This window comes from Balaenoptera ricei, chromosome 7, assembly GCF_028023285.1.
Source record: "Balaenoptera ricei isolate mBalRic1 chromosome 7, mBalRic1.hap2, whole genome shotgun sequence".
Classification (NCBI taxonomy): domain Eukaryota; kingdom Metazoa; phylum Chordata; class Mammalia; order Artiodactyla; family Balaenopteridae; genus Balaenoptera; species Balaenoptera ricei.
This window is the reverse complement of record NC_082645.1, coordinates 83,888,945-83,909,004: the sequence shown is the minus strand read 5'-3', so window position 1 is coordinate 83,909,004 and position 20,060 is coordinate 83,888,945. Positions and strand designations below refer to the sequence as shown.

General features: G+C 41.3%; 1 protein-coding gene across 1 annotated transcript in view; it reads right to left on the bottom strand.

Moving 5' to 3' along the window:
- Positions 1–20,060, bottom strand: part of PLCL1 (phospholipase C like 1 (inactive)) — a 383,765-nt gene that overhangs the window by 339,270 nt on the left and 24,435 nt on the right. The window contains exons 3-5 of the mRNA XM_059928416.1: positions 19,710–19,799; positions 10,511–10,597; positions 9,310–10,064 (exon numbers count right to left, since the gene is read on the bottom strand). Of these exons, the coding sequence (XP_059784399.1) occupies positions 9,310–10,064; positions 10,511–10,529 (774 nt within the window). The 5' untranslated portion in view covers positions 10,530–10,597; positions 19,710–19,799. The remainder of the gene's footprint in view (positions 1–9,309; positions 10,065–10,510; positions 10,598–19,709; positions 19,800–20,060) is intronic.

The window sequence follows — 20,060 nt, the reverse complement described above, 5'->3', positions numbered from 1 at the left end:
CTCCATTCTCTTTAGCACACATTGACCCTCTTTCTCTTCTCCCCAAACCACAAAAATCTCAACTTCTGATCAAACTTTTCTGAGTTTGGCTAACATTTCTGAGTGTGGCTTCTCATAGCCCACACAGTTACTTTCATAAAAAACATGTCTTGAGATAAAGACCATCATCCCAGCCGTAGGACATAAAGCTGGGGGAAAAAAGGTCACCTGCTGTTGAGGCTTCTGACTTCCAATGTGTCTAGCGTTAAGTGTGTACACACATACAAACCACTGCATTTATCACAAAACCAGGTTGGTTCCATACTAACTGAACATGAGAAGGTATTAGGAAAAATATTTCTTGTAAATTTCAGATGTTTGGGGAAAGCTTTATTGTTTTTTCAAAAAAAAAAAAATTCCACTTTAAGAGAATGTGACTAAACACCTTATTGTGCAAATGCTGCAATAGAAAAAAGAGAGAGAGAGAAGAGAAAGAAAAAGCCAAAGTCCTATGTCCTTTCAATAATTTAATATAACGGCAGATAGGTAATTAAACCTGACATATGAGGAGTGTTTCAACAAGAGAGCTGACTGTGCCTTTAACACCTGGCCAGTCTCCAAGTGATGGGGACAAACCTCTGGGTACGATTTGGCCATGGTACTGTATCTCTGCATAGCAGAATGGACTCACTACCATCAACACAATAAAGTAGCCACAAGCACAGTAATTTCATGACATACTCATATATTTAAATTTCCCATTTTTTTTTGAAATTTCCACCCCCTAAAAAAGGAATTAAATGATTAAACAGACTTTCACTTTAATGGAATTCCTCAAATATTCCTCATATGTGTGATGAACTCACCTACCTCAAATGTAATTGGGAAGAAATATTAATAATAAAGCATCATACCACTACCACTTATCAAAATTCCAACTTCCATGGATTAGAAACTCAGATACTCCTTACTGATTTATTGATGCTGGAAGACAAAACTATCAAACTATAAAATAAATCATATCAGTTTGCATTGATTAAGTAACAGTCCATCCTTAGCCTGTGTAATTTACAGCAAAGTTGGATCATAAATTCTTGCTACATGGTAAAGATGCTAATTCTGATAAAAGAGTAAAAATGTACTAAGAGGAGTTCCAGTCATCTCAAGGGAAAGTGGCGTACGATGTTATTGTAAAGTCATGGGTATTTTACATGAAAGGTTAAGAAGCTAAAAAAACATAATCAAAGAATCCTTATCAGAGTTTCCCAAGGTTGTTTTCAGAATTGTTTCTTTTCGATTTGTCAGTAAACTTAGTTTTTAAGGTAGCTATATAATGTCTGCTATTTCATGCATACTAGCTAAGGTTTAAATCAATATTATTTAAGAGGTTGTACAGCATAAAGATTAAAAGCAACCTCTGGAGCTAGACCATTTGGGTCCATTTCCTGGCTCTGCATTTACTAGCTGTGTGACCTTAGGCAAGTCATATCTCTCCAACTGTAAAAAGGGAAATAACAATTAAAAATACTAAACTCATATGGTTATTGTGAGGATTGAATGAATTAATACACATTAATTGAACAATGCCAGACTTATAATACAACTTATATAAGCATTTGCTATTACTATAAGAAAATTGCTCAATAGGAAAATCTCTGCAAGATGTACTAGGTGTTTCATCTATTAGATTAAACATAAAAATAAAACATTTAATTATTAATAACATATCTAAATATATAATATTTAATTATAGCATGGAATCAATAATTCCAAAGTATTTCAAAAGGGGAGTTCACTAAATGCTGAAGATGTCTTTGCATCTTGCATGTCAGTCTCCATGGGGAGCACAGACTCTGCCAACCTTCATCCCCCACTTCTGCCCCTACTACCTCCTCCAAAAATTAGTCATGGTAAATGGTTACAAGACTGCAAGTTCAAGGACATTGATAGACTCTGTTTTGTGGAGGTGAAGTTTTCAAAGGAGATAAAGGTCAGAGTGCACATGGCGTGGTATCCTCTTTCTCCCCTCACCCAACAACGTGCTGACCTGAAGGGGAGCAGAGCAAGGCAGTTTACACTCACTCTTCCCACACAGTTGCCCTTTTCCTGAGCCAGACCCTAACCCAGCCTGAGCCAAGGCAGGTTTGGAGGGGAAACACATTCTCCTCCTGCTGACTCCTTATTCTCTAGCCCGATGGAGTGAGCTCCTGAGCAGCCCACCCTCATCATCAGCTGTCAGATCTGAGATGGAAGATATGGGCTTTAAGAACACAAGCTATTTGGCCTGCTTTGGTTTGAAATCACTTGAGCCTTAGAGAAAAGTACCTACAAAATGATCAGGTCCAGCTTTCTAGAGTTCTGCCTTGTAATCTTGGTCCCAGCTAACAGTGAAGGGGTTTTTTTGTTTGTTCGTTTTTTGTCTCTTTTTTACTTCCTTGTGCGTTTATCTTCCTCAACATCTCACAGGCAAGGTGTTCTGAATATAATCTATCATTTCTAACCATTACATAGTACCATACAATGATACAAGTGTGCCTACTTATACATACTGCCTGAGCTTAGTCTAGTATAGATTTAGCACCTTTTAACAAGCTTCTGAACAAGTCAGTGTGAAAGAGTTAAGAAAGCAGATATTATCTTTCAAAGATTTTAAACTTTTGAATACAAAGTTGTGTGGTTAAGGAAAAACACAATATCCTTGCCAGTGATAGGTATCATAAATTCACAAATACAAATTAAGAAATCTTTGGGAACTAAGCACACTTACTAAAATAGTTTAGTTGTTATGTTGTTTTGTTTTGGATGGATTATACTCTTTTCAAAATTAACTTGCCTTTCTTCTTCATGGAGTGATAATGATAATATAAATATGATTCTTTTCTACTCACAATGTACAATCCTACTTATCTCAAAATAATGCTAGTTTAATTATTAGTGAGGTAAGTTAAAATGGTACTGTTGAAAATAAACTACATTATATCTCTCTTCAACACAGCCACATAAAATGTTACAAATTAAACTAGAAATCAAATCCAATTTTAAATCCAAAGGACTATTCCAATACTTTGCCACACTATAATTTTGTTGCCATCTAATGTTAGCTGAAATACACAATACATTGGCCAAGAATTAAAACAAAACAATGTTGTCATTATAGAACTTGACCATTCAGTTATAATTGTTTTTATCAATTTAGTATACTCATTAATTATAATAAATTCTGTCTATCATAACCTTTATAGGAACTGGGATACAGAGATGAACTGGGGATGCAAAGATGAATAAGATTTGATAAAACTACAAATAAACCTTTTTTACATTATTAGAAAACATCAAAATATGAGATTTTGTAGAACTCACAGGTTCCACTGTAATAGGTTTACTGATTTATTACCTTAGATTTAGACTGGAAGTGTAATCAAATTATTCTCTCTCCCCATCTAATAAACAATGGTTCATTTACTAGTGTTGAGATCCCAATGGAAAACTCAAAAAGGAACTTTACTCCTGCCTCTTACTTCTGTTTAGTCATTTTCAGCTGGATAATTTTTTTAATGTACAATCTTATACAGGTCTCAGTTTAGACATTGCTCCTGAAAATGGAATTATGTTTAATGCTCACAGTTATTAAAGCTGAGCAGTCACTGGGGGAGCAGGGAAGGCTGCTGTAATTCTTCCTTTGAATTACTCCCCAGCATGCTGCCTGACCAGTTGCTCTGGCATTACCTAGAAGCATTAATGGATTGTTTGTTCAGTAGCACCAAAGGTAAAGTCGGCTGTCCCTGATGTCTTCTCATAATACCCTGTGGTGCCTGAGGTGTTATTTGGTAATAAATGTTCAATTGACATTTTACTGTACAAAATTTAATTACCTTTTTTTCTCTACTGTAAAAGGGGAAAGGCTGGGAAAACAACTCTTCAGTCTTAATTGCAATGTATGTTTGACCTCTCAGTGGCTATGCAATTAATGTCTACCTTTTAAACCTTAATATATTTTCCAAGAAGGAAAAAAATTCTTGTAAATTCTGATAGTAGTAGCAAGAACTAATCAACAGGTACTTCTAAAATCTCTCATCAAAACATGACAAGGCTCTCTATCAAAATTTTATTCTGAATTCTCTTGAGAGATGCTATAAGAAATCACATCAGAAAGGCACCACAATGAGAAGCAACCACTTCTAAGGTGAAATGTGACCATGTTTCTATGGCAATTTCAGGAAAAGTAAACACTCTAACTGAAGTTACTGGGATAATAAAACAAATCCACACAAGAAATTCAACGCTATTTATGAATCATTCCTCAGGAGGAGCACCCACGACTGAAACAACCAAGGCACACTAACTGCACGCAGTAAGGCTGGCCAGCCCCACTGTACAATCAGGTTGTTTATCCAAAGTTCACCCATAAGTTGATTATTTGGAAGTTTTAACACATATTTCTACAGGAAAAAGAGTCTACAAATTCTGATTAATTCCCACGCCAATCTACAGAAGCCTATTTAACTTATAATGTGTCTAAAATTTTTGAGTTATTTTTCAATCACACTTAATTCCCTTCATAACTGTCCCTATTAAAAATGTTTTCAGAGCTCCCACACAATATCCCCTATTTCATCACTCCTCTAGAATAATACATATTCCTATGCCCCATATATCAGTCTAAAAGAGAATACCATCCTTCACAAACTCAACTGTCTGCATGGGCAGGGGAGAAGTGGGCCGGGCGTAAAAGAACAGGCATACCTTTCATATATTGACAACACGTAGAACATCTGCCAAGCTGCTCTACCTTTTAAAATACAGTACAGGCCTAACAAAATGACCAAAGACAAAAGCAACTGCAATCCCTTTCTAGAGTCATCCATTTCCAGGTGTTCTGAATTGGAGAGGTGGAGCTGAGACAAGATAGTTTACCCACAAGCCTGGGAGCCCAAGAATATGCCACTTTCTTAGATGTTCATGTTGTTTCTAACCTAAAAAAGTATTCATGGATTATGGGCTTTCTGCATCTGAGAATCAGCATGAGACCACAAGTTCTCATGTTAAGCAGACATGGGTATGAATCCTGACTCCACATGGTATCAGTAGCTGTCCATGCCTCCCTTCTCTACTTGGAGAGTTTGCTATGAGGATTGATTATAATGTATGAAAGCTCCTAGTTCAGTACCTGACTCATAGTAGGCAGCACTTCACAAAAGTGAATAAAATTTCCCTTGCCCCTTTGAGGAGAGCCATAATTTTTATATGGGTCAACAGGTACCCAAGGTGCATTTTTGAGGCTGCAGCTCAGAAACTCACTACACCAGCCCCACAATGAACATGACAGAATGAGACTGGCCATGATATAAAATAAGAGACATGGACAACATGGAAGTCACTACTCTCGCTGCTTCAGTGCACGTCTCAGCACCTCATTTCCAACTCCTATCTTCATCCCACACACCTATGTCCATGGGATCCAAGTGATAATTTCTTCTCAAGAATTCATACTGAAGTAGAATCAAAAGGAAATCGAAAAAAGTAGAACTCTTCAATACATTGAATATAGTGGGAGACAAATCAACTGCTTTTTTTTTTTTTTTGGCCGCACAGCATGTGGGATCTCAGTTCCCCAGCCAGGGATCATACCCGCGCCCCCTGCATTGGAAGCACAGCATCTTAACCACTGGACGGCCAGGGGAGTCCCACAACTGCTCTTTTATATCTCAATTCCTGCCATCTGGCATAAGGAATAAGCTACACTGCTTTCTATTTCCAAAAATTTCTATTATAGAGTTATAGAGCTGTAAACTATAATCTAAAATGTTAAATATTTTAAATGTATAAATTTGATATCAAGTACCAGATAGTTAAATGGTCTAATTCCTTAAGTAGAAATATATTTGAATGTACAATAGTACATAATTTTTAGATATTATCGACCTTGCATGTAACTAACTTGTCATGAAGAAGCAATTTTAAACCACAAGTCATGAAGAAGCAATTAAGATGGAGTCTATTGCAATATTGTGGTATATAACAATGCACTTACCAAAAAACATGCAACATTTATCAACGTCAATGCTGTCCAAAAACTTACACAGAAAAACACAGGGAAAAAATGGACAGGTTAAAGAGAACCTAGTTTAATTCTCACATTAAATTTTTTAAAACTTAGGACTGGGCATATAAGGGAAGAAACATAATTATAGTAGAAAGAAGACTTTCCAAAGATGTGTAAAGATAAATGCTATTGTTTTCATCAGCTCAGAAGGAAATTGTTTTCTCAACTAAACACATATTTTCACAAATTAGGGAGGGCAAGTTTACTGAAAACATTCCTTTTATTAATATACAAGACAGTCTGTTTTCTGGCATGATAGAGGAATGCACTATTCTGATTTATCTAATATCCATGTTCATAGAGAATTAGCAGTCAAATAATTAGACTAGAAACAATACCTAAATTGAGCTGAAAATAATTTGATATTTGATGATTCACAATCTTTCAGTGGCTCAGAGTTATGATCATGAATATCAATTACCCCTGTACTAAGGCTATTTGGAACAGCATTTAATAGTTTGATTAATATAAAATGTACTAAAGCCTTTCTTTTTTTGTGTATGTTTCAGTGCCAAATAAAAAGAACTCTTGGCAACACTATGAAGAATGCAATCTTTTCTCAATACAGAACATGTGCTACTTATTTCTTATATGATCTAGACCTTTTTTAGGAATTCTCATTTTTACTATGCTAAAGTGAACAAACCACGGGGCAGCAGATTCAAGATGTCAACAGAAAGGTCCTTGATCTCAGAGAGGGAGTGGCACAGAGTCCACCAACTGCCTCTTTCCCCACTGTAAGATAATGAAGGGCTCTGGGAATAGACCCCAAGGACCACTACCCACCAATGACCTACCAGGTTATCCTTGAAGATTAACAGACCCACCACAATGACCTTAGACAACCCTCTAGACATCAAAATGTTCGGAGCAAATCTGAAGATATGAGGTCTGTAAACTCTAGTGAAACTTTATTACATAAATCAGCAGCATCAGTAGCTCACCACAGATAAGTACAGATACATATGCTTATATATACATGGAATATTACTGGAAGGATACACAAGAAAGTGTTAACAGCTATGGGGGTGGACCATGTTAGTGGGAATGTGGAGTGGCTGGGAGTTTTCCCTTCAAACTCCTTTGCAACATTTGTTTTTATCATATGCATATATTACTTTTTCAATAAGAGCTAGTTTAAGATAATAATAATAATTCACTTCATTTTCTGGTAACTTTAATTTTAAAGGTCATTTATTAAATGTTTATTTTACTATTAAATAGGGAAAGAATCAAGCTGCTACTCTGTTGCCTCCCTCCTTTTTTGTCACAAAAAGAAACTTCAAAACAACAGAGGTGGGCTTCCCTGGTGGCGCAGTGGTTGCGAATCTGCCTGCCAATGCGGGGCACACGGGTTTGGGCCCTGGTCTGGGAGGATCCCACATGCCGCGGAGCAACTGGGCCCGTGAGCCACGACTACTGAGCCTGCGCGTCTGGAGCCTGTGCTCCACAACAGGAGAGGCCACGATAGTGAGAGGCCCGCGCACCGCGATGAAGAGTAGCCCCCGCTCGCCGCAACTAGAGAAAGCCCTCGCACAGAAACGAAGACCCAACACAGCCAAAAATAAATAAATAAATTTATTAAAAATTTAAAAAAATAAAAAAAAACCCAACAACAACAGAGGCACCATTACTCAGCAAGGACTCTTCTGAGAATATCAACCAGCACACAACTAAAATTTAAAAACTGCAAATTTAGCTGCAAGAATTTGTATATTCCTTATGCTCTGTTACTTTCATTTTTTACAACACAACAAAAAAGCCCACTGCTTTTTATGATGGTATATTTTAAACTATCTTGAGGCTCTTGTTTTCACACAACACGTGTACTGTCTATATCTTAGATTCCAAAATGTGTGCTATCTAATTGTGATGGTTTTTTTAAGATTCAAAACAATATGCTTTCTGACCTGCGGGTTAACAGGAAAAAAAGTGATCATTTCCTTTTTATCCAAATTCACACCCAGAATAGAACACTTCTTTTCACATAATCTAAAAGTCACAAAATAACAGAAACTACTACAAGTCATTTGTAACTACCACCCACTCTTCTTTTAATATAGAAATCTCCGTGTTTGGCTTTAAACTTCCATGTGTCAGTACTGGGGAAAAGCCTAGACTATACTTGGAGCTGGCTGGATGGACTGGGGGAGGAGTCTACCCACACCGGCACTAGGAGCTCCAGTTTAGAGCTTGAGAAAGAGACACGTATTATGTGGTGTATACACAGCTTAAACCTGAGCAAGGGTTTTTAATGTATTAACACAAGTACATTGCAGTTAAGTAGTTCCAAGTCCATCCTTCATTATCATCTTTGGCTTACTTTTACATGGAAGTAGTTTCATACTGACTGTTCTACCAAGATCGGTTTTAACGTCATGTACCCAAGATTACCCACGTGCATTTACGCTAAAAGGCCCTTTTCCAAAGCCTGTGGAAGAGTTCTGACTTCCAGGGGACCTTATCCCGATGTCATGCAACCAAGATGAAATCTCAAACAGGAAACAAGCCCCAAGTGGAAGGAAGATGGATGGAGAGAAACCCTGACTGGTAGTTGAGGGGTCGAGAAGCGTTTTCCCTGGATGTGGTGGTAACCACAAGGACCCGGGGTGCTGCTTGGTGGATTGGCTGCTTTTCGGGTGCGCTCTCTGCAGCGCGGAAACTCTGGGCTCCACCATCGCTCTTTACTTTGCTGCAGGGGCCACTGAAAACTCTGCCTGCCTACGGGGAAAGCTCACGCTTCGTGAGATCTCAGGACATTTTGAGTCTCGAAGGTTTGGGTTTTTTTGTTCTGTTTTGTTTTGTTTCACTTGAGGGTAAACTGTGCATTTCCTTTACTGTACGGCAAAAGCTAACTTTTCGTTGGAGAGCAGTGCACAACCATCCCACGGGTCTGCATTTATATTGAGTCCTCCCTTCCTCCTTGTATCAACGGTTTAGCGAAACTTTCAGAGAAGATGGGGAAAAGCATCCATCAAAACGCAAAGACGCAGAGCGGAACTTTTCCTCCTCTGTCAAGAAAAAAAAAGTCACTTCTGCTTCTCACAGCCAAGAACTGAGTCTGGGAACCTCCGGATAAGGAAGGAAGGTTCGGTAATGAAGGAGATGGGAGAAAACAATGCTAAGCCTGCGTGGCCTCCGGACACCATACATCCTGCCCCGGCCCGTGACCCATCCACGGTCCACCATCCACACCCACGCTCCCGGGGCCGCGCGGCCTCGCTTACCTTGATGATGCTGCTGCGCCGGGGGGTCGCCCGCGCAGCCTCCAGGAGGCCGGCCTCGCCGTCCGCCGGGGCCCCTGCAGCGCTGGGCAGCGCGACCCCGCTGCGACGGTCCCTCCACTGGCCCCCAGGGGCCGCCGCCACGCCGTCCCCGGAGGCTGCGTCCGGGCCCACTCGGGGGTCGTCTTCGCTCCCGGCCGCGTCTGTTAGCGCTGGACCCTCCCTGCTGGCTGCGCCCTCGGCCATAGCCGAGCGCGTTTCGGGCTCCCCGGGGGGAGGCGGCACGCCCGTCAGCGGAGTCCAGCCGCTGGGCACGGGTGCGCTCCTGCACCGGGAGGCGACCGCGCCAGACTTTGTTTCACCGCCCGGTGGCGGCGGCGGTGGCGGCAACTTTCTGGAGAGGAGACATCGCTCGAGTAGAGACGTCCGCGGGCTTTGATCCAGGAGGCCGACAGTCCTTGGGGGGACCGCGGCGGGAGTGGGGAGGAGATGTGAGCGGGAGGGAGAAGGAGAGGCGAAAAGGAGAGGGAGGTGTCCGAAATGTGATGCAAACGCCCGCTCTGCGCCAGACAAAAGGCACCGGGCGCCTGGCCGGGCTGCCTCCGAGGCCGGGACGCGCGCGGCCTGAGAGGGGCTGGAGCCCGGCGACCGCTGCCCGGCGCACCAGCCACCTGCCCGCGGACGGCGGCGCAGTGGCCCCAGGAAGTGCGGCGGCTGCGGCAGCGGCGGCGGCGGCGGCGGCGGCGACCTCCACTCCGCTGTGTTGTGACAGGGAGGGAAGGACTTGTTTTGACAGCCCGTGGGGATTGGCAGGCGTCTGGGCCTCTTAGGAGCCTCGCCTCGCCGAGGGGGGGGGTAGACCCGACCAATCCCCACCAGGGAGGGGTGGGCCCGAGCGCGAAGAATGGAATGTGTTCTCTAACCGGGAGCAGACCCAGACGGGCTTGTGTACTCGAGTGGGGTGTGAGAGCGCGCGTGTGCGCACCCGGAGGCGCTCCGTGTGTATTTTGGGAAGTTTCGATGTTCGAAACGAACCTGAAGATGCAACAAAATCCGGGGATGGGACAGAGGCGGGGGAAAGGAAACCTTCGTTTGCAAAGCAAAGCAATTTGGAGGAAATGGGGTGTTGAGTATTACGGTCAAAGCCTTTGAGGTGACGCGGAGCGCAGCTTCGCACCATCAGGGGTTAATTGCAGGCTCTCACCTTTAGAAGTTAAGTCCATGCAGAGATAAACTAGGGTTTCCTGGGACCCTGTTGTTGGATAATTTGCTTCAGTTTTCGTGTGAACATCTGCAATGTGAATAAATATGACAAGAAAATGGAATCAGATAAAAGAGGTGAGGGTAATAGGAAGCCGAACCAACTAAATCCTCTGGAGAGTGACTCCTCACAAAGCATAGATAGGATGCATGTTGGCTAAGCACAAGGTGAGGTAGGGGATTTAATCTCTATCCTAAAACATCCCTATTTGATAATGAATGGTTCAACCTCCTTTCTCTAGATAATCCTATATAAACATATTTTGCTCATTTCCAGCAAGTTAGCAAGAGGAGAGATATCCTTGAATGATGCATTAAGGCAGTGAAATTAACCACAGAATGTTCAGATAGGTGAAAAAAGGATGGCTCTGAGGTTCCCTAGTAGGATAGAAGATTTGCCATTTTAATTTAAAGGCGTTTTAATATTAGAATCTCTGTTAAACCTTATTTATAACATTAAATTATATTTTAATTATTAATAATTTTATAATTTGAGATGTTACTTGTTCCTTTGACTAAGAACATGAGAAATTCTTCAGCCTTTTAACCCAGAATTTGTTAGAATGTCAGAATTTTAGAGATGCAAGGGGATTTAGGGATCATCTAGCGTGGCACTTTTATTTTACAGATGAGAAGAAGGCCCAGAGAGCTTTAGTTTCTTGTCTACTAGTTAGTGCAAGAGGTGAAATTAGAATCTGCCACTTAACTCCTCCGGTAATCTCTTCACTACTTTATCTGGCTCCTCTGGGGCTGCAAGCAGCCAGAACTGGATGAGGCCCTTGGGAGTTTTCAGACTTGACATTTACCAACTTTCAGGGAAGACTGAGAAGGCTTGATTTTACCTTTTCTTTAAATATAAATGCAGCCTGGTAATGAATGTACCAGATTAGCAACCTCTGGTTTTAGAACCAACACCACCCTCTAGTGAGATTCTGAGAACTGCATCCATAATAGCAAATGCTTTCTTCTTTCTTTCTCATATGTAAAAGACAGGAGAGGAAACTCAAGTTAGTTTCCTTTCAACTGATCTGCCCTTATAACCCACAGACAAGAGGAAGGAAGTAGAAGGTCACGCAGACTTAAAACAACCATACATGTCCTTCATCTTCATCAGAAATATTTTTACTTGCTATACTCACAAATATAACCTATTTTAACCTATCACTTTTTTCTTTGGTATTCAAGTATTACTATGTTTTATTTCTGTCTTCTACAGTTGCTTTCAGAGCTTTATTTTTCTGTTACCCTCATAAAAATTCCATTCTTGGGTTGTCCTCTGAGAAATGTAAAACTGTGGTTATCTCACTCATTATCTTGTTCTATGATATTAATATCATTTACAGGGATTTCCCATGTACATGGTTTGTGTATACCATCCTGATATTATTTTTTAATATTAAAATTAGTGTCACCTTACTAACATTTACAGTCAGTGATCTTCAAAAAACTAAACCAGAAAGTATGGCATGCAGTGTACATGCACAAAATTTTTTGTGTGTTTCAACTAGATGATGGCCAGTTGAAATCTTCTCATCTCTTTTCTCCCTTAGCAGCATTCTCTCTCACCCTCATGTGAAGGCAAACACACACACACACACACACACACACACACACACACGCATCTTTGCTCTGAGCATCTGTTCAGACTGTTGTCTAATTCATTCTGCCTTGAGAATATAGTTGGACCCTGATCTAGCAAGTCTTTCATACTGTTGTCCTCTAGCATAAGCTCAGAAGGCTTCTCCTGATATTCATGTTTGCAGTTTAAAAAAAAAGAACCCTCCATTGAACCTGCTCCTACCCATGCACAGATTCTGCTCTGTGGCCCCACTCCCAAGACTGAGAGAAAGGTGTAGCCAGACTCGGTCAGATCAGCAGCCATATAAACATTCCTACCCTCCGTTAAAAAAAAACCCTTTCCAAGTTACTAGGACCCACAACTCCTGTCTCCCAATCATTCACCAAGTAATGTGACAACCACTTCATGGGCAACTTGGAAGTTGGAGGAATGGGAGGGATAAGGGGAAGGGATGTGAGTAAGAATCATAAATTGTCAATTCAAATGTCACCACCTCAGAGAGGTCTTCTCTGACCACAAATCTCAAGTTGCCCCTTCAACCTCACACACATACCATGTTACTCATATTATTCTGTTTTGTTTTCTCATAGGATTTTATCACTGTAAATAAACTGTCCAGTCCATGGAATTGTTTACTTATATAGTCTTTCACACTGACCTCCTGTCTCTGCCCCACTGAAATGGAGAATGTAATCTCCATGTGCATAAAAAACTTGTCTATTTTGTTCAGTGCTGTACCTCCAGCTCCCAGAACCATGCCTGGCAGAGTAGGTGCTCAATTAATATTTGTGGACAGAATCTTTACCTTTGCAGTCCTCTAACTGAATAAAACAACCACTTCTGATAAAGAAAAATGGCTCTGTCTCTGAGGACTTCTTATTGTCAAGGATCCTGGAATTCCATCCTAGGGCAAAACTCAGAGCAGACCCAAAGCAAGTAGTTGCAAAATTAGAAGGATGCTTATAAATTGGAGTAACATGAAATCTAGAATTGGACTGATAAACAACTGATGGGAACCTAGCCAGCTGCAGCAAACCTGAAAATACCTAGCCCAGAATTGAAGACCCGGTATGTCAATGTAGTCCTTCCAGCTCAGGTTAGTCACTTCAGAACCCTGGGCCTAAGAAAAATCCAGTGAGAATAGTAAGACTTTCCATACATTACCAGGAAATCACAGTTGGGAAGAGAATTTATCACTGCTTTCTATGTACCAGATAATCCTCTATGAAGAATTCTGATCTCTACTTTACAGATGAGGAAACATAGGATCAAAAGGGTCAATTTACTTGCTCAAAGTGACAAAACCAGGACTTGAGTCCCAGACGATGACTTTGAAGCTTGTGGCTCTTTCTACTACACAAGGCTCTCATAGGATACAAGTCCCGTGATGGTCCTGGAGACTTCACTTTTTCTGAAGAACCACTCCTTCAAATCTGTGACCACTCACATTAGGCACAACTACCTCTTCTCTTAACACCAGCATTACCTCTATTTCATCATGATGGAGTATAAGGCTGATTGATTTATCAGTGTGTGAGGAAACACATTTATCCTGTGATCCACATATATGTAAGAAAGAATATTTTGATATTAAGAGCCAGTTCAAAGATGCATTTAATATGAGTACAGCATTTTCAAATGAGCCACATATATCTTTATATTCAGTCACAGAGCTCCCCAATACACATTGTAGTCATTTTGATTTGCTAGTTCAAGAAAAAGCAATTTGCAGGGTAATTTATAGTATAAATATTATAGTAGAGCAAATATATGCTAAGTCAATGAAAGATAAGCAAAACTTAATACAACCTCTTAAAATTCAAGATTCCCTTTTCTTGACAGGTATTCCTTCATCCCTTCTATTTCAGTAACTAAAACATAAAAATCAACTACTTTCATTTCTAAGTAGAAGGACACTCCACTTCTTGATAACAGTCCTACAAAAATGAGAAGTTACAGGGAATTCCCTGGTGGCTTAGTGTTTAGGATTCCGGGCTTTCACTGCTGTGGCCCAGATTCAATCCCTGGTTAGGGAACTGAGATCCCACAAGCCACGCAGCACAGCCAAAAAAAAAAAAAAAAAATGAGAAGCTACTAATTGTTTAGGATAGATCTAGGTTCACCAGTTTAATAAATCTTCCAAGTACTGAAAGGCAATAAATATTTAAGAAATCTCTAATTACAGACAATGTTCTTCAATGTCTGATGGCTGCTGCAAACCTGTACTACCTGCATGAGAACAGAATGCCCAGGTGTTTGTCCATAAACACTGCCCCCTCAGGAATCATCCCACATAGACCCTGAGGCTAAAATATACTATCAGGAACCCCAGGCCAATCGTCTGGGAACAGTCTGTATGTTCAGGGCAAAGGTCTTTTAAAAATAGACAGTCAGTGTTGATTTATTTTCTATGTGTTAATTTACTTTGACACAGATCCTGGAGTTGGAGCTCAGGTCGTGGTTATGTTCCCTACTGATACAGAAGCCACAAAGGCATTTATGAAAAGTACCACTGGAATGGTACTAATGACACCCCCACGAAAACTTGTTTCTCTTCTTTATTTTATTTAACAACTTGAGTTGTTTCCAGGTATGGTTTTATAATATAAACCTCTTCAAATCAAACATACACCCAATGCCTGACACTTGCGATACAGGAGTGAATAGGGGGTAGGTTCCTCCTCCTCCTCTTCCCCCACCCCAGGTACAAACCCCAAATCTAATTCATCCATATGTGATGGGGATTTTTCCTCCAATTTTGCCAAGACATGAAGTTCATTAATGCTTGTCAGTATCACAGGACCCATTGGAAGAAAATATCGAGCCATATTTCTTTCTCTAATGCACTCCTTTCCTTTCATCATGATGTATTACTCTTTTTTTTTTAATTAATTTATTTTTTTACTTCTGGCTGTGTTGGGTCTTTGTTGCTGTGCGCGGGGTTTCTCTAGTTGTGGCAAGCAGGGCTACTCTTTGTTGCGGTGCACAGGCTTCTCATTGCAGTGGCTTCTCTTATTGCGGAGCATGGGTTCTAGGCGCACAGGCTTCAGTAGTTGCGGCGTGTGGGCTCAGTAGTTGTGGCACATGGGCTTAGTTGCTCCGCAGCATGTGGGATCTTCCCGGACCAGAGCTCGAACCCATGTCCCCTGCATTGGCAGGCGGATTCTTTTTTTTTTTTTTTTTCATTTTATTTTTGGCTGCATTGGGTCTTCGTTGCTGCTCACGGGCTTTACTCTGGTTGCGGCGAGCAGGGGCTACTCTTAGTTGCGGTGTGCAGCCTTCTCACTGTGGTGGCTTCTCTTGTTTTGGAGCATGGACTCTAGGCGCTTGGGCTTCAGTAGTTGTGGCACAGGGGCTCAGTAGTTGTGGCTCCTGGGCTCTAGAGTGCAGGCTCAGGAGTTGAGGCACACAGGCTTAGTTGCTCCGCGACATGTGGGATCTTCCCGGACCAGGGCTCGAACCCGTGTCCCCTGCATTGACAGGTGGATTCTTAACCACTGCTGGCAGGCAGATTCTTAACCACTGCACCACCAGGGAAGTCCTGATCATGATGTACTACTCTTATACCTATTTTGTTAGCCTTATTATGTCTTTGCTGTAGCCTACCTCAAAACTTTTGGAAGAAGCAGAGTGAGATATTTAAATAAGCACAAAATCATAATGCATGTTCTAAATTAAAATATAAGACAAGAGTAAAGTATGGTCTCTTTTGTAAGCACTTTTTAGTTCCAAATAAGTTTTCAGGTGTAAAACTCTTTGGTTTAGCACTACTTTATCTGCTTTATTAAAATGAGGAAATTAGAAAGTGAATCCTTTCTTTAAAAAAATAAATTTCCATTTGAAGCCAAATGTCTAGTGAAAACTGGATTGCTAGCATTTGCTCTGTCATTAACCTCTGTGAGAATCTCACAGTTCCCACCCTCACTGACTCAAATAGGTCACCATGGACACAGTGCCTCTACCCTTAACCCACAGTGGAGGAGCAACAGCTGTTGAACTGCACTTGGGAATTTTGCCATTCTCTGCTCTTTATAAAATGTCCTGGTGAAACTGTTCAGATAATGTCACAATTGTTTTCAAAAGATTAGGGGAGGGACTTCCCTGGTGGTGCAGTGGTTAAGAATCCGCCTGCCAATGCAGGGGACACGGGTTCGAGCCCTGGTCCGGGAAGATCCCACATGCTGCGGAGCAACTAAGCCCGTGCGCCACGACTACTGAGCCTGCGCTCTAGAGCCCAGGAGCCACAACTACTGAGCCCGCATGCCACAACTGCTGAAGCCTGCGCACCTACAGCCCATGCTCCGCAACAAGAGGAGCCACTGCAATGAGAAGCCCACACACCACAATGAAGAGTAGACCCTGCTCGCCAGAACTAGAGAAAGCCCGCTCACAACAACAAAGACCCAACACGGCCAAAAAAAAAAAAAAAAAGATTAGGGGAAAAAACATCTTGCAAGAATCATCTGAAATACTGAGCAAAAGCAAAGGACTAAAATTTAATTTAAACTGTGAAGTGAGATAACAAACAACAAACATAGTACAATACTATAATTAGTGTAATGAGAGGTTACAGAGCTTTCTTTAAAGTTTCTCCTAGCCAAACTGAGTTTTCAATAACTAAACTGATCACTGCAGATAGAATTTATTTGGAAGATTCTTTAGGAGCAAATACTTAAACTCTAAGCAAAAAGTACCAAACACTATTATTTTCAGACCATCATTTCTTTTTTTTTAAATTTTAAATTTATTTATTTATTTTTGGCTGTGTTGGGTCTTCGTTGCTACATGCGGGCTTTCTCTAGTTGTGGCGATGGGGCTACTCTTCATTGTGGTACACAGGCTTCTCATCACAGTGGCTCCTCTTGTTGTGGAGCACGGGCTCTAGGTGCACGGGCTTCAGCAGTTGCGCACGCAGGCTCAGTAGTTGTGGCTCGCGGGCTCTAGAATGCAGGCTCAGTAGTCATGGCGTATGGGCTTAGTTGCTCCGCAGCATGTAGGATCTTCCCGGACCAGGGCTCGAACCCGTGTCCCCTGCATTGGCAGACGAATTCTTTTGTTTGTTTGTTTAATTTTATTTACTTTATTTTTGGCTGCATTGGGTCTTCGTTGATGTGCAGGGGCTGTTCTCTGGTTGCAGCTAGCAGGGGCTACTCTTAGTTGCGGTGTGCAGCCTTCTCATTGCGGTGGCTTCTCTTGTTGCAGAGCACGGGCTCTAGGCACGTGGGCTTCAGTAGTTGTGGCTCACGGGTTCAGTAGTTGTGGCTCGCGGGCTCTAGAGTGCAGGCTCAGGAGTTGTGGTGCACAGGCTTAGTTGCTCCGCGGCATGTGGGATCTTCCCGGACCAGGGCTCGAACCCGTGTCCCCTGCATTGACAGGTGGATTCTTAACCACTGCTGGCAGGCAGATTCTTAACCACTGCACCACCAGGGAAGTCCTGATCATGATGTACTACTCTTATACCTATTTTGTTAGCCTTATTATGTCTTTGCTGTAGCCTACCTCAAAACTTTTGGAAGAAGCAGAGTGAGATATTTAAATAAGCACAAAATCATAATGCATGTTCTAAATTAAAATATAAGACAAGAGTAAAGTATGGTCTCTTTTGTAAGCACTTTTTAGTTCCAAATAAGTTTTCAGGTGTAAAACTCTTTGGTTTAGCACTACTTTATCTGCTTTATTAAAATGAGGAAATTAGAAAGTGAATCCTTTCTTTAAAAAAATAAATTTCCATTTGAAGCCAAATGTCTAGTGAAAACTGGATTGCTAGCATTTGCTCTGTCATTAACCTCTGTGAGAATCTCACAGTTCCCACCCTCACTGACTCAAATAGGTCACCATGGACACAGTGCCTCTACCCTTAACCCACAGTGGAGGAGCAACAGCTGTTGAACTGCACTTGGGAATTTTGCCATTCTCTGCTCTTTATAAAATGTCCTGGTGAAACTGTTCAGATAATGTCACAATTGTTTTCAAAAGATTAGGGGAGGGACTTCCCTGGTGGTGCAGTGGTTAAGAATCCGCCTGCCAATGCAGGGGACACGGGTTCGAGCCCTGGTCCGGGAAGATCCCACATGCTGCGGAGCAACTAAGCCCGTGCGCCACGACTACTGAGCCTGCGCTCTAGAGCCCAGGAGCCACAACTACTGAGCCCGCATGCCACAACTGCTGAAGCCTGTGCACCTACAGCCCATGCTCCGCAACAAGAGGAGCCACAGCAAGGAGAAGCCCACACATCACAACGAAGAGTAGACCCTGCTCGCCGCAGCTAGAGAAAGCCCGCACACAGCAACGAAGACCCAACACAGCCAAAAAAAAAAAAAAAAGATTAAGGGAAAAAACATCATGCAAGAATCATCTGAAATATTGAGCAAAAGCAAAGGACTAAAATTTAATTTAAACTGTGAAGTGACATAACAAAAAACAAACATAGTATAATACTATAATTAGTGTAATGAGAGGTTTCAGAGCTTTCTTTAAGGTTTCTCCTAGCCAAAATGAATTTTCAATAACTAAACTGATAGCTGCAGATAGAATTTATTTGGAAGATTCTTTAGGAGCAAATACTTAAACTCTAAGCAAAAAGTACCAAACACTATTATTTTCAGACCATCATTTCTTTCTTTTTTTTTTTTAAATTTTAAATTTATTTATTTATTTTTGGCTGTGTTGGGTCTTCGTTGCTACATGCGGGCTTTCTCTACTTGCAGTGAGCAGGGGCTACTCTTTGTTGTGGTGCACAGGCTTCTCATTGCGGTGGTTTCTCTTCTTGCAGAGCATGGGTTCTAGGTGCACGGGCTTCAGTAGTTGTGGCACGTGGGCTCAGTAGTTGTGGCTCATGGGCTCTAGAACGCAGGCTCAGTAGTTGTGGTGCATGGGCTTAGTTGCTCCATGGCATGTGGGATCTTCCCGGACCAGGGCTCAAACCCATGGCCTCTTTATAGGCAGGTAGATTCTTAACCACTGCACCATCAGGGAAGTCCCCAGACTATCATTTCTAAAGGAAGGAATATTTTTCTGATTTTTGATAAACGTTACATTTCTCATCAACCTACTGATATTAATTCTAAACTTCAGAAAAATAAAATACGTGGATACACTAGAATCTTACCCTTCCATCTACCTGAATTCTTCCTATATGCAAAATACAGACTAAAATGGTTTTAGTTTGTGTTCCGAAATTGTCAAGAATAGTCTGTGATCTGTGATTGAAACTAAATTAAAATCAAAAGGGGTGTCTCTTACCTGTACACCCAGTGGATGAGAAACAAGCACTTAATGAATTATAAAAAATATTTTCTCTTATTTCTCATCATTAATTCTGCTCACTCACCAATCATTAACAACATTCATTATTATGATCACATAAAAATACTTCATTAATACTCTTTGTTGTAAAGCAGATCATCCTACTCTGGGAGATGTTCACTGATCCTTCCCTATGCGAGAGTTAATACATCCTCATCCCATTGACAGCAGGCTCAGGCATGTGACTTGCTTAGACCAATGAAAGATGAGTGGAAGAACTCCTTGTGTACAGAAGTTTTAAGAGCCAGTATATACTTACCATGATCTCATTTTCCTTTGCCACAGTATTAATTGTTCACCAGGCAGAGGCTGGATCTTGAAAACGGCACGGTGCAGAGCTGAAGTAAATCTGCAATGAACATGAAACATGAGCAAGACAGCAACCTTTGTGGTAAGTCCCTCAGATTTGGAGGTCATTTGTTACTATAGCAGTTTCTAAACTCTCCTGATACAGACACATAAATTTACCGAAAGCCCTGTTCTTTCCACAACCATGCTATTGGTTCATATGGCCAGATACTGTTTGATTTGCGCCGCAATTAAACAATCTTGGCATCTATTAAACCAGTAAAAACTAAAAATTCTTGTATATTCAATAAAATTTCGTATG